This window comes from Gracilinanus agilis, unplaced genomic scaffold (genome assembly GCF_016433145.1).
Source record: "Gracilinanus agilis isolate LMUSP501 unplaced genomic scaffold, AgileGrace unplaced_scaffold37424, whole genome shotgun sequence".
In the NCBI taxonomy this organism is placed as follows: Eukaryota; Metazoa; Chordata; class Mammalia; order Didelphimorphia; family Didelphidae; genus Gracilinanus; species Gracilinanus agilis.
In genome coordinates, this window is record NW_025370717.1 from 1 (window position 1) to 13889 (window position 13889).

Sequence of the window (13889 nt, forward strand, 5' to 3'; positions counted from 1 at the left end):
AAGAGAGCCGGCCCGGTCAGGGATGGGACGAGGGGGGTGTCCTTCGAAAATCAGAGTAGCAAAAAATAGGGGAGGGGTAGATGTTTGCCAGCAGCTTTTCTGTCTGCAGGCCGGGGGCCCCCGGGTCCTCAGGCAAAGAGTGGCAAGGTCCTCGAGCCATCCCACCTCCTGGCATCTTGAACCACTGGACAAGCCATCTCTGGCTCGGGCTGACATGTTCCTGGGGCCAGGCAGCTAGAAGGGACTTGGGTTTGCTGGCCAAAGAGGTTGGGGAGTGGCGACTCCTTCCCTGGCTCTATCCCCAACTCCCCACGGGCGTTCGGGAAGCTTGGCAGAGGTGCACGAGCACATGCCGCATGTTTACGGAGTCATAGACTGAATTGGGCAACGGACCTTCAGTCCAGCCTGTATGTGGCCAAGAATCCCGTAGTAACACACCCCTCTTCGGGGCCGCTGAGTAGCTCAGTGGCTAGAGCGCTAGGCCTAGCTTCAGAAAGAGCAAAGTTCAAATCTACCTCAGTCACTTAACAAGCCGGATGCCCTGGGCAAGTCACTTGACCTCTGCCTGCATAGAACTGGAGGAGGAAATGGCGAACCTCTCTAGTGTCTGCCGAAGAAAAGCCACGCGTGGACCTTCGGTCCGAAGGTCATGGAGTCAGACACAACTGAACGACAGCAACAGCTCCCTCCCCCCCCCCAGAGTACACCCCAGGAAGTCAGCCTCAGCTCAGCTTGTCTCCTTTTTTTCACACACGATTACTGGACTAGTAGGCCGGGGAAGGGGCTAACCAACCTCTCCTTGGTTTTGGCAAGGCGTTGGGCAAAAGCCTTTGGTGATAGCCTTGTGGGGAGATAGCAGGCACACGGGATCTGCCCATGGAGGTCTCCTTAGGGAGATGGATGCCTGGCAGAAGGCCCCAAAGCTTTGCCCTTTGAGCCATGCTAGACACCCAACATCCGTGTCCGGGACTTTGATGAGAACGAAAATAGTTCCTGGCCTCTGGGAGCGTCCATTCTCACCTGAGGCCGGGGATTCCTCTCCATTTGGTCTCTCTGTCCCCAGCACTTGGCTCATCGCCTGGAGCTTAAGCATTTCGCCCTCCCTGGCCTTCGTGAGCCTTGGTCACAGGCCAGACTGAGGGAAAGGGACACGTGATGGCATCCTTAGACGGGGGGGGGGGGGGGGGGGAACACGGGACGGTCAGCATAGCTCCACCCAGCCAGTTGGTCCCATCTCACAAGACGANAGCCAGTTGGTCCCATCTCACAAGACGAGATGTAATTAGTGTGGACCTCCAGCCAAAGGACCCCTGGGTCCACGTACCTGCATGTGCCTGCCTGGCGTGCAGCATTGCCGGGCCATTTCTTGGCGCTCTCCCTTCGTTCTAGAGCTTTTCCAGAATGGCGTGTGAACCGAGGCGTCTTGTCCCAGTTCCGCCGTTGATTACCTCTGTGGCGCTGGGCAGGTCCCTAGGCCTTTCTGTCTCTTCAGCTGTAAGATGAAGGGGTTGACCTAGATGGCCTCCGAGAGCCTTTCTGGCTCTCGGGCCTGGATCCCAGCCGTGGCCTTGGGCAGGTACTATACCCCTGTGGGCCTCAGTTTCCTTTTCCGAAAATGAGAAGGTTGGACTCGATGGGCTCTGAGGGCCCTTCTAGCTTTTGGTTTATGAAAATGACTGTGGGAAGTGCTGGCGAGGAAGAAAAGGGAGCACCGGGGAAAGGGATTGCAGGAAGCTTGAACTTACCTTCGCTCGGGCCTGGAGGAACAATTCCTCGAGCCATTCCAGGCCGGAGTAGTGGAGGGTTTGGACCCTCCCCAGGCTGCCCAAGCAAGTTGGCTCACCTTTTGCCCCCTCCTCTTCTTTCCCTTCTTTGCCTTCCCTTCCACAGGTGTACCAGGATGAGTTTGTCTCCTCACAGATCAAGATCCCCTCAGACACCCTGTCGCTGTACCCGGCCTTTGACATCTACTACGTGTACGGCTTCGGGAGCACGTCCTTCGTCTACTTCCTGACGCTGCAGTTGGATACGCAGCAGACGCTCCTCGACACGGCGGGCGAGAAATTTTTCACGTCCAAGATCGTGCGCATGTGTGCTGGCGATTCGGAGTTCTACTCCTACGTGGAGTTCCCCATTGGCTGTTCCCGAGACGGCGTGGAGTTCCGCCTGGTACAGAGCGCCCACCTGGCCAAGCCCGGCCCCCGGCTGGCTCAGGCCCTGGGGGTGTCGGAGGACGAGGATGTGCTCTTCACCATCTTCTCCCAGGGCCAGAAGAACCGTGCCAGCCCACCGCGCCAGACTCTCCTTTGCCTCTTTACGCTCAGGGACATCAATGCCCACATTCGGCGCCGTATCCAGTCCTGCTACCGGGGAGAGGGCAAGCTGTCTCTGCCCTGGCTGCTGAATAAGGAACTGCCCTGTATCAATACAGTGAGCACAAGGCCCACCCAAATCTCCCCTCTCCCTCCCCACTCGCCTCTCCCTTCCCCATTCCAGCTGGGAGCCTCTCCAAGGAACGGGGCTAGGGGGTGGGCATCTGGCTGGCCCATTCTCGAATGGTAGGGAGTGGAGGCAGCCTCAGAGACAGGAGGGCTTAGTCGCCTCCCTCCAAGGACCCGGGATGGAAAAGTTCCTCTCTTCTCTCCATCCCCAGCCCATGCAGATAAATGGCAATTTCTGTGGCCTGGTCCTCAACCAGCCCTTGGGGGGGCTGCAGGTGATCGAAGGGCTGCCCCTGCTCGAGGACCGCTCAGATGGTATGGCCAGCGTGGCTGCCTACACCTACCACCAGCATTCAGTTGTCTTCATTGGCACCCGCAATGGCAACCTTAAGAAGGTACGTAGGGATAGGGGTTGTCTGCTCCCTGGGAAGCAGCTTCCTGGCTTGGGCTTGGGATCAGAGCGGCACAGGGGGAGCCACACACTGGACGCCATCTTGAAGAATTGCCATTCTTGTGGCAAAGGAGAGGTTTCCGGTGCAGCATTTTGGCAAGGTGGTGAGAGTGTGGCCGAGTAAAAGGAAGGCTGAGGAGGTCCCCAGGGGGGCCAGAGAAGGGCGAACTGAGATGAGGACCCGGCTCCTGGGAACAAGTGAGCCCTGAAGGCAGGGAAGGGTTGGTTTAGTCTGAGCGAGGGCACTTCCAGTGGGCACAGATGACAGAAGTGACGACGGGAGAATAAGCCCTGCCCGTGTTGGAGAAGAGGAGCCGCCAGTCTGGGCTGGGGTGGAGGGACCTAGCGGTGGAAGGCCTGTGATGCCTGACTGAATCACAGTTGAGTTTTTATCTCATGGGCCGTGGGGAGCCAGTGAACTATCCGGAGTGAGGCAGGGTCCTGGCGGCAGTAGCCATGAGTCATAGATAGAAGGCCTCTGGGAGAAAGGAATAGTTGACTAGGGAGCATCAGGAATAGGGAGATTTGGTGCAGGCCCAGAGCCAGTAGAGACTGTGGGGAGATCTCCATCTTTTCCGTGCCATTGTTCTGTCTTTATCACGGTCCCCCTTCTGCTCTCCTGACAGTGCTCAGAACTGACCTAGTACTGTCTGGAACTCCTGGCTGCCCTACTGGGGGCCACCTTCACTTCCCTCCTCTGGATAGCCTGCCAGCTCCCGAGGCTTCTGGGAAGCTCTGGTGGGAGAGCAGCCTTTCAGGAGAGGCAGAGAGGAGATGGCACGACACCGTGGTGTCTGTTTCTCTTGGGAGACTGGAGGCGAGCAGTGAGGCTTGTTCTCAGACTCTGTGCCTATGTGGAAGTCACCCTCGGCATACCTGATGCTGGCAGCTTGGCTTTCTGGGGCCTGGGACCCTTAGGTGACCCTTTCTTCCCCTGTTGCCTCTGCTTCCTGACCTCCAAAGAGGTTGGGCGGGGGAACAAGGGTGGCCTTTCCATGACGTGGCCAAGGAAGGTGGCTTGGCTCAAAGGCTCGAGTCCCTCTTCTCTCCACACCTCCCAATCCCTTTTGGGTCTCTGGCTGACTTGGCTCTTCCTTCCCCTGTGCCCCCAGTTCCCCGATCACCCTCCCTTTCTGAAGTAGGCACCTCTGGGTCCTTTCAGCCCTCCCACCTTACAGCGGGTGGCCGTTCTTGGAGAAGCCCTAGCCAGAGAGATCCGGCCGTGACCAGTGGGCCCCCTCTGGAGACCCCCTTTCCTAGCCGGGACCCTTAGCATTGCTCCCTCCTGGCCCTGGGTTCTTGGCCAACCTTGGCATCCTCCTCCCGGGGATTCTAGGATGGCTTGGAGAAGCTCAGAGGACCGAGCCAGGAGTATTTCCTTCCCTTTTGGTCATCCGGGGGGCAGATATTCCCACTGGCACTTCTGGGGGAGCTGAGGGGCAGCTGGAGTGTCGGAGGCCTTATTTAGTCAGGGTGCTCAGGCAACGACCCGGACCTGGCATCTGCCTGCCCGCGTGCCCTACTTAGCTGACACACCGCTGGCTTCTCTCCAGCCTTGGCACCCCCCATTCAGAGTGTGTGATTGGGAGTGGAGGTGAGAGCGTTCCCAAGGCCGAGACACTGGGGCCGGAGGGAGAGAAGGAAGAAACTGGAGGCCGGTTCTGGGGTTGGGGGTGGGCAGGGTCCGGCCACCCCCGCCACCGCCATTCCCCTCCGTCCAGCCCCACCTTTCTTCCCTGGCCTAGGTTCGAGTGGATGGCATCCAGGATGCCCATCTGTACGAGACGGTGCCTGTGGCCAAGGGAAGACCCATTCTCCGAGATCTGCTGTTCAGCCCCGACCATCAGTACATCTACCTCCTGAGTGACAAGCAGGTGCCTGCCCCAGGGGAGAGGGCAGAGGGAGGAGGCTAGGCCAGGAGGCCCGGTGCCCTTCGGCCCGGCCTGCCTCTGACCCACTTCTCCTGTCCCCAGGTGAGCCAGGTCCCTGTGGAGACATGTGGGCAGTATCTTCACTGTGGGGCATGCCTGGGCTCTGGGGATCCCCACTGTGGCTGGTGTGTACTTCACAACAAGTAAGCTGCCCAGGGTCGGGGGGTGGGTTCAGGGGAGCGCCCCATTGTTGGAAGAGGCTGCTGTGGCCTCGTGGGAAGGGGACAAGCCAGACTGAGGCCGAGGGCACAGCGTGGTTCAGGGAGGAGAGACCTCTCTCTGTAGGCCTCGTGGCCCTGGCCTGGCCTTCAGCCTTCCCTTGCCTCTCCCGCTGTGCTCTCCCTCCCTCTTTCTGGCCTCCGCCTACGTTCCCCCGGGCTGGGTGGTGAGGGCATGTGATGGGCGAGGCAGCATGAACAGAGGAAGCCAGGCAGGGCAGGAGGTCCTCTTTCCCCTGGCCCTGAAGTATCCAGCACTGGCAGGCAGGGTCAGTTTTGCTGTCTGCCTCCCTCTGAGATTAAGCGAGTGGCCCACGCTCTTCCAAGGAGGCTGCCTGGATTACTTCTTGGAAGCAGGGCAGACATGGCCAGGGTCTGGGGGGGCGAGGAGGAATTTCAGGAGGGAGCCACTTCCAGAGGGGTTGTCCCCCAATGCCTGGGGCCGGTTCCTGGGGGCTTTCCTTCATGGGTGAGGGAGAGCCAAGAACTGCCCTTGGCTGGGAGCCAGGGCCTTTGCTAGCACGCTTGGGGGTCGCTCCCTTGAGCTTTGCTGGGGGTGGGCGGCACTCTGGCCCTGTTTGCAGGGGTTCGCTGGCAGCGTGCACATTTCTTTAGAAGGCTTGTCATGGGGCGCTCCCAGGCCTCACGATCCTTCCTAAGTTTTTTCCAGTCGTCCTTGCCACATCCAACTCCGGGCACGCTTCCTTTGGAACACAGAGACAGACAACATTTTATTAACCCCCCCACCCCCACCCCCACCCCACCCGCCATCAGCAGAACCCGGTGGGAGGGAGCCCCCGAGGCAGCCTTCCTCAGCCTTCCCGCTGAGCAGCCGAGGAGGAGCTTCGGGGAAGGGCGAGCTGCCATGATGGGGGGGGGGGCAGCAGGGATTCTCCCACCCATCCACACCTAGGTAGGAAGGCCACCACTCTCAGACCTGGGCCTGGGTCCAAGTGTCGACTCCTCAGTTGTCAAGCTTGTGCTGTGCGTGGTGTTGGGGAGGGGGCAGGGAACAAGAATTTGTTGAGAGCCTACTATGTGCCTCCCCACCCCACCACACACAGACATACACTGTGCTGAGCAACTTACAGACACAAGCTCATTCGACCCCCACAACAACCCTGGGAGGTAGGTGCTGTTATCGTCCCCAGTTAGCAGTTGAGGAAACCGAGGCCTGCCTCAGCAGCTCGCCCCTAGTAAATGCCTGGGGCCAGATTCAGACTCGGGTCAGGCCCAGCACCCTGTTCCTCAGGCTTACCTGGGCCTAGTCGTGGAAGCTGTGCCACGGCCATGATGCCATAAACCCAGCACCAGCAATGGCCTTTAGTTGAGGGGGAAAGGCCTCGAAGGCCCATTTTTGGTGGCCCTGCCTTCCAGGCTGGCTGTGCTCTTGGGGCACATTTATTTGTGGCAGCAGCAGTTTGGAGGTGAGAGAAAGGCCAGCAGGTTCCCCGCCTCCCAGAGGCCTCTCTCTCTCGGGGAATCTCAGCAGAGAGGTGCCCTGGCTTCTCCCTGTCGCCCGTTTAAACGTGTTCTGGCCTCGGGGGGGTCTCGCCATCCTTATCCCTCCCTGCTCAGCCTGAGTTTAGGCATGCCTGCACTGATGGGCTGGGACAGCTTGCACACGCGTGAGCACATGTATGTGGGGTGAAGGGGAGCACGTACTTTGGGAACATCTGGACACAGCAGAGTTGACTTCTGGCCTCCCTTCCTCCGAAAGAGCTGCTTCTAAGCAGACCAGTGTGCCACCCCTGAAGGGCAGGGCAGGCCTCTGCTCCCTGCTCCATCTCCATGTTCTCCAGGCCCTGGCGTAGGCCCAGATTGCCCCATGTCCCCAGACCAGCACCCAAGGAGCGGAAACTCCATCCCCTGATGACGTCTGTCTGCAGCTCAGGCCCCTAGGGGACAAGCTGTTGCCTGGCACTGCCCCCCTCCGCAGGCTTTTAAGGTCTCGCTGGGGCCCCTTGCTAAGGGTCCTCAGAGGGGGCTGGCTTGGCACAGGCCCAGGCCAGGTGTCTAAGGCCGTGTCTCCCCCTTCCCCCTGCACACACGCATGTTCAGATGCTGCCGGGAGAGGGAGTGCCCTCGGGCTTGGGAGCCACACCGCTTCACCGAAGTGCTCAGCGAATGTGTCCGAGTGTCCGTCCAGCCCAGCAACGTGTCGGTCACTGTGCCCGAGGTGCAGGTGAGGAGGAGGACCTGGGAGGAGGCAGGCCCCTCGGGCCCCTCTGAGCCCTGGCCCTCACATCCTCGTGTCTCCTCCCAGGTGACTCTGTTGGTGGAGAACGTGCCCGACCTAAATGGGGGCGTGAGCTGTTCCTTCGAGGCCATGGCCGAGAGCGAGGCCTCCCTGCTGTCCCCAGGGGAATTGCGCTGCCTCTCCCCCTCCCTGCGGGACATCCCCGCCATCACCAGCGGGCGGGGTAAGTGGGCACGAGCAGGTGCTGTGGCCGCACCGTTGTGGGCACATTGCCCAGCTCACTGGCTGCCTCCCACTCTGCCCACAGGTGCCACGGCCACTGTCCAGCTTTACCTGCGCTCCCGAGAGACTGGTTTCCAGTTTGCCCAGGCCGATTTCGTGTTCTACAACTGCAGCACCTTCCAGTCGTGAGTGGGCCTCTGCCCCTTCTCCCTCACAGGAAAGCCCAGTCACCTGGGAGCCGGCGAGCCCGGCCTGGTCCCTGCCCCACTCCCCCTCGGCCCATGTTCCTTTTCGGCATTATTATACTGGGCTTCGTCCAGATACACGGAAGACTTAGAAAACCACAGACTCGCACTGTCTACGCCCTGTTGTATTTTTCCTTACTTGGTTCAGTATTTGCCGGTTATATTTTAATCTGTTCTCTCTAATAACTGGCCCCTGTTTCATAGATGAGGAAGTCCAGAGAGGGAAAGAGACTTGCCCGAGGCTACACACACAGAGGATCTTTGACCCAGAGCTAGAAGACGCCTCAGAGGCCATCGGGTCTGATCCACTGATTCTGCTGAAAAAGAAACTGAGGCCCAGGGGAGGGGAAGCAAATGGCCTGAGGTCATAGGATTTGAAGGCAGACCTGACCCAGCCATTCCCAAGCCAGTGCTCATTCTTTGTCACCTACGCCTCACACGGGAGGAGAAGTGGCTTCATTTTACAAATGGGGAAGTTGAGGCAAGGATTGTGTTGGTGGGGTGGGGGAGGGTAGCAGAGGAAAGTCCCTGCTGACCTACAGCTACAGAGAGAGGTGTCAGCTGTTCTGGGGTGGCCACAGGAAGAGGAAGCACCCAGTGCTGCTGCCCTGGGCCACCTCCTGACCCGTGAAGGGCTCTTGTAACCTTGTTCTGCTGGGCTTCAGAGGAAGAGCCAATAGCCCTGGGGACTTTCTGGCTCCTCCCCCACTTAGGAGCTAGGAGCCTTGGGAACCCCTCCCCCTCCCTTGGGCCTCAGTTTCCCCATCTGTAAGATGAAGGGTTGGGATTGGATGATCTCTGACGAATTTAGGCTCAACAGCAGAGAGAAGTCTCCCAAAGAAGGGTGGGCTGCCTGCCTCTTTGGGGAGCTTTAAATTGGGCCTGGAGGCAAGAAGACCCGAGTTTGAACCCAGCCTCAGACACTTCCTAGCTGAGTGGCTCTAGGCCAACTCGCTTGGCCCTTCTCAGCCTTAGTTTCCTCGTGTATAAAATGGAGAGAATAGCCTCCCCTCCTTCCAGGGGCTTCTGTGAGAACGGAATGAAGGGACGGGCCCAAGAAATGCTAGCACATAGTAGGTGCTCCCTTCCTGGGGCCCTGAGCCTTATCTCCTCCCCAGCTGCCCCTTTGGCCCACGGCCCACGGCTTAGGGGAGCATCCGGGCCTGGGGGCAGTGGTTTGAGCAAACCCTCCACCTCCCAGCCCCACCTCTAGCCAATGTGCCGTCCCCCGATGGTAAAGAGCCCCAAAGGGCTAGTCGGGAGTCTGCCTCTGGGGGCCTCGGGCCTCAGTTTCCACTGCTGAGGTCCTTGCCAGCTTGGGGTCCCGTGATCCCTCCGAATGAAGCTTCTCATTTCTCCGGGCCAGGTGTTTGTCCTGCGTCAGCAGCCCCTACCCCTGCCACTGGTGTAAGTACCGCCACATTTGCACAGACAACGCCCGAGAGTGCTCCTTCCAGGAGGGACGGGTCAATACTACCGAGGTGAGAGCTGTGATGGTGGCCACCTCCCCTCCCTCCCCCTCCCTGCCTCGTCTGTGGTCACAGAGGGCGCTCCCGCCTGGCTGCACCTCAGGGCCTCCGGGTGCCTCTTCTCCAGCGAGCACCCTCAGAGCAGGGAGCGGGCGGCCCACGTTTCTCTGGGCACCGCCACCCCCCCAAGCTAGCAGTTAACGACACTCACATGGCAGAGCAAGGCTGGGATCTGGGAAAGATAGAGCGCAAGCATCCGAGGTTCAGGTATTCCAACTTCCTCAACCTCTCCTCGGTGCTCCTCCTGCCCACAGCCCTAGCCAGACCTCTTGTGTGTGCGTGTGCAGCAGAGGAAGCGGCTGGGGGAGGTACTAGATCTGGCCGGCATCCAGAGGGAGCAGGGGGCCCGGGGCCGGCCAGAGCCACGCTCGGGCTTTTGTCTCTGGGAAGGGATCGATGGAAGGCCGGTACGGAAAGCAGCTGAGCTCCTGAAATGAGGCCCCAGAGACCTCCGCTTCCTTCATTGCTTTGGCCCCTGGCCCTGCCGGCCTCCGGCTTGGGGAGGTCGGGGGAGGGGAGGAGGCTGCCATATGTCTCGGGGCCTCCGCCCCCTCCCAGTGTTACCTAGTAGTCTGGCTGTTTGGCGGCGGCGGCGGTGGTGGTGGTGGCAGTGGCGGCTGCGCGGCCAGCCTGGAAGGAGGGAGGGCGGGGCCACGTGAGTGCTGGGTCTGTTCCTCCTCCACAGGGCTGCCCCGAGATCCTGCCCAGTGGGGAGATCCTGATCCCCGTGGGCGTGGTTCAGCCTCTCACGCTTCGGGCCAAGAACCTGCCCCAGCCCCAGTCGGGGCAGAAGAACTACGAGTGCGTCTTCCGAATCCAGGGCAGGCAGCAGCGGGTGCCCGCTATACGCTTCAACAGCAGCAGCGTACAGTGCCAGAACACCTCGGTGAGTAGGGAGGGAGGCACGTGGCGGGCCTGATGGATTCCCCCTTTGTGCCCATCCCTGCAGCCCGAACCCAAGGAGGTCACCAGAGTGTTCCTGCCCACCTCAGCCCCAAAGGAAGAGCCACCGGAGATGTGAGATGGTGGCGGGTTGCTTGGTAACAGGCCACGGCCTTGCCTGCTGTTGCCATGGAAACCCTGGGGGTCTTCTCTCCAGGTGGGGAAGCCTCTAGAGGCCCACCCTCCCCCCTGGCCCCCTAGATTAGCAGAGGGCGGGGAGTGAGATGGGAAGAGGAAGAGCCGAGTGAGTGGTCCAGCTCTCCCTCCTCCGGGCCCCATCCCTATGGTAACGCTGACCCCGTCTCCATGGTAACTCCTCTCAGTACTCCTATGAGGGAGATGCACAGGGAGCCGTGGCCCTCGATTTTTCCGTGGTCTGGGATGGTGACTTCTACATTGACAAGCCGGACAACTTCAAAGGTGAGCGTGGCTCTACGCCTTCTTCCCTGCACCCCGACGGGAGCCCGAGGGGTTATCTAGTCACATCTCTTTGACCAAAGGGAGAGACTGAGGCATGGACAGGGCGTGTGCCTGGGGCACAGTCCCTGAGCTCATCCCTTGAACCTGGGCCGTCCGTCGCGGGTCACTGACACTCCCTTCTGCCCTTTGCCTGCAGCCCTTTTGTACAAGTGCTGGGCCCAGAGGGAGAGCTGTGGTTTGTGTCTGAAGGCTGACCCCCACTTCGAATGTGGCTGGTGCATTTCTGAGAAGAAGTGCCAATTGCGGGCCCACTGTCCCTCACCCAAGGGCAACTGGATGCACCCCAGCAAGAGGAACCCACGCTGCAGCCACCCACGCATCACCAAGGTCAGCCCGCTTCCTGGGCCGCTCTGCCACCTGCACGCCCTCCTCCTCTCTTGGTGTGGGGGAGGCCTGATGGGAGGGGCCCCTCATATCAAGCCTCCTCTGCCCCCATCTCTCACAGATCTACCCTGTGAAGGGCCCCAAAGAAGGGGGCACACAGGTGACGGTCTTGGGGGAGAACCTAGGCCTGACGTACCATGAAGTTGGCGTGCGGGTAGCGGGTGTTCGCTGCAATTCCATTCCTGCTGCCTACATCAGTGCCGAGCGGTGAGTGGACTACGGGCACCCCTCCTCGTCTGTATGCTCATGTGCCCGGGTTCTGGGCTCCTCCTCGCACCTGCCCTCGTCCCCTTTCAGGAGCAGCTAGCCCCTACATCCGTCCCCGGCAGCCAAGGTGGGCGGTGTAGCTGGCACCCGCTTCTCCTCCCCACCCAGGTTCTGGCAGAGGGGCAGCAGAGACCTCAATGCTCGCACCCACTCTGTCACTCCCCTTTCGTTTGCTAGGATAGTGTGTGAGATGGAGGAGTCTCTGGTGCCTAGCCCACTGCCAGGGCCCGTGGAGCTGTGTGTGGGCGACTGCTCCACAGACTACCGGACCCAGTCAGAGCAGCTGTACACTTTTGTGGTATGCCCCCAAGCACCTTGACTCAGATTTTCCCAGGACTCATGCCAGCGGCCCTCCCCAGACTGAAGCCTTCCCAGCCCTTCTTTCTTGGCCCCTGTCATCCCCCCTTAAGGCAGCTAGGTGTCAAGAAGGCCCGAGTTCAAATCTAGCCTCAGATACTTACTAGCTTTGTAACCCTGACCAAATCATTTCACCACTGTCTGCCTCAGTTTCCCCATCCTCCAAGTGAGGACTATGATAGGACTTGGGGTGGTCATATGACGTAATCCTTGTGAAATGCCTAGCAGAGGTCCTGGCACGTAGCAGGTACCTTCCTTCCCTGTTGGCCCCCTCCTTCCATCCCTCCTTTCCCCTCTTCTTTCCTTCCCCCATTCTCCTCCCTTCCTCTCTTTCCCAAGGGTCTTGCTCAGTGATTTCTGGGGTGGTCTTAGCTAGGCGGCAGGGGTGGGGGTGCTTTTTTCCACCACAGCACCTCTCCTTCCCCTGTAGACGCCAGCTTTTGACCACGTGAGCCCCAGCCAAGGGCCAGCCTCTGGAGGTACCCAGCTCACTATCTCTGGCAGCCACCTGGATGCAGGGAGCAGCGTGGCTGTGGCCGTGAGGAACAGAGAGTGCCAGTTTGTGAGGTGGGCATTCCTGGGTAGTATCAGTCCGGGCATGGCCCTAGGCCAAAAATGAGAGACACTCTGCCCTGGAGGGGTTTCTGGTCTTCCGTGGGCGAAACCACCCGCACCCTGATGGGCACGTAAAGAGGGCAGGAGGAGGGACTGGGGAGGGCTTCCTGTGAAACGGCGGGACTCCAAAGAGGCTGGGGGCGAGGGAAGAATGCTTCGGCAGCCTGAGGGCCAGCCTGGCCCTGCGGAAGAGCAGGCCGACCCATGTGGCCAGAGCATGGGCATGTGAGCGAGAGTAGCGTGTGAGGAGCCTGGGAAGGTTGGAATCCGTTCTGAAGGGTGTTCAAAAGGCCAAACGGAGGAGCTGGGATCGGATTCCATTGAGTAGGGCGGAGATCAGAAAAGGAGACGAGGAATGGGAGCACGAGTCCAGTTGGGCCTGGGAGACTGTGGTGGTGTCCTGGGGAAGCTGGGAAGAGGGGAGGGCTTGGGGGAAGGGTCACGGGACCCGACTTGGAGAGGCAATCTAGGTGGAGCGTCGGGCAGGTAGGTGATGGGGGACAGTGAATGGGGAGAGCCCGAGGCTGCACGAATAGATCTGAGAGCCATTTGCCCCCCATAGGGAAGAGGGACTGCTTGGCAGGGTGGCATCTTGTGGGACGTGGGGCCCTGAGCCACTCCTTCCCTCCCTACCTAGGAGAAGCGCCAGGGAGATATTGTGCATCTCCCCCAGCTCAGTCCTGGGCCCCAGCCAGGCCACCATCACGGTCCGCATTGACCATGCCAACATCTCCAGCCCGGCTGTGCTCTACACCTACACTCAGGATCCCACCATCACCCTCCTGGAACCAGCTTGGAGCATCTTTAAGTGAGTGTCTTTCCGCAAGGCCCCACTTCCTTCCCAGAGTCACTGTGAGAGGCCCCAGCTCCCTCACTTCCTTTATCCCACCTTCTACAGTGGCAGTACCACAATCACTGTAACTGGGACCCACCTGCTGACAGTCCAGGAGCCCCGAGTTCGAGCCAAATACCGTGGCATCGAGACAGTCAACGTGAGTTGAGTGCGCCTCCCTCCATTTCTCCCCCCCCCCCCCATCCTTTTCCCCACTCACTCTCTCCTTCCCTATATCCCCTACAGACCTGCCGTGTGCTTAATGACACTGTCATGCTCTGCAAGGCCCCCGGCATCTTCTACGGGCAATCCCACCCGCCCTCTGAAGGGGAGCATCCAGATGAGTTTGGCTTCCTGCTAGATCACGTGCAGGCTGCCCGGACCCTGGACCGCTCGGCCTTCACCTACTACCCAAACCCCAGCTTCGAGCCCCTTGGACCCACGGGCACCTTGGACATCAAGCCGGGCTCCCATATCATTCTCAAGGTGGCGGGGGAATGGCAGGCCCTGGGGAGATGCGGCAGGGCCTGGGGAGCTCGAGGGGGCTGCCTGAGGCTATGCGCTGGGCCCCCAGGTATGATTCTGGCCTTCTGTCCACAGGGGAAGAACCTCATCCCAGTGGCATCAGGCAGTTCCCGGCTCAACTACACTGTGCTGATCGGGGGCCAGCCGTGCACCCTCACTGTCTCTGACACTCAGCTTCTGTGTGACTCGCCAAGCCAGACTGGCAAGCAGCCCGTCATGGTGTGGACACGGGGCAGGGGCTGTCCTGGGC

The 13889-nt window shown here is 60.2% G+C and overlaps 1 protein-coding gene across 1 annotated transcript; it reads left to right on the forward strand.

Annotated features, from left to right (window-relative positions):
- Nucleotides 1–1890: 1890 nt before the first annotated feature.
- On the forward strand, nt 1891–13858 carry LOC123255013 (plexin-A3-like; the record flags this gene model as incomplete). Its single annotated transcript, XM_044683886.1, has 18 exons — nt 1891–2430; nt 2654–2836; nt 4638–4766; nt 4866–4966; nt 7103–7226; nt 7308–7464; nt 7549–7648; nt 9075–9189; nt 9923–10123; nt 10503–10599; nt 10796–10986; nt 11105–11250; nt 11488–11608; nt 12098–12234; nt 12920–13090; nt 13181–13274; nt 13361–13600; nt 13715–13858. Coding segments are annotated over 18 exons (2991 nt in total), but the record flags the coding sequence as incomplete, so codon positions are not given.
- Between the last annotated feature and the right edge of the window lie 31 nt (nt 13859–13889).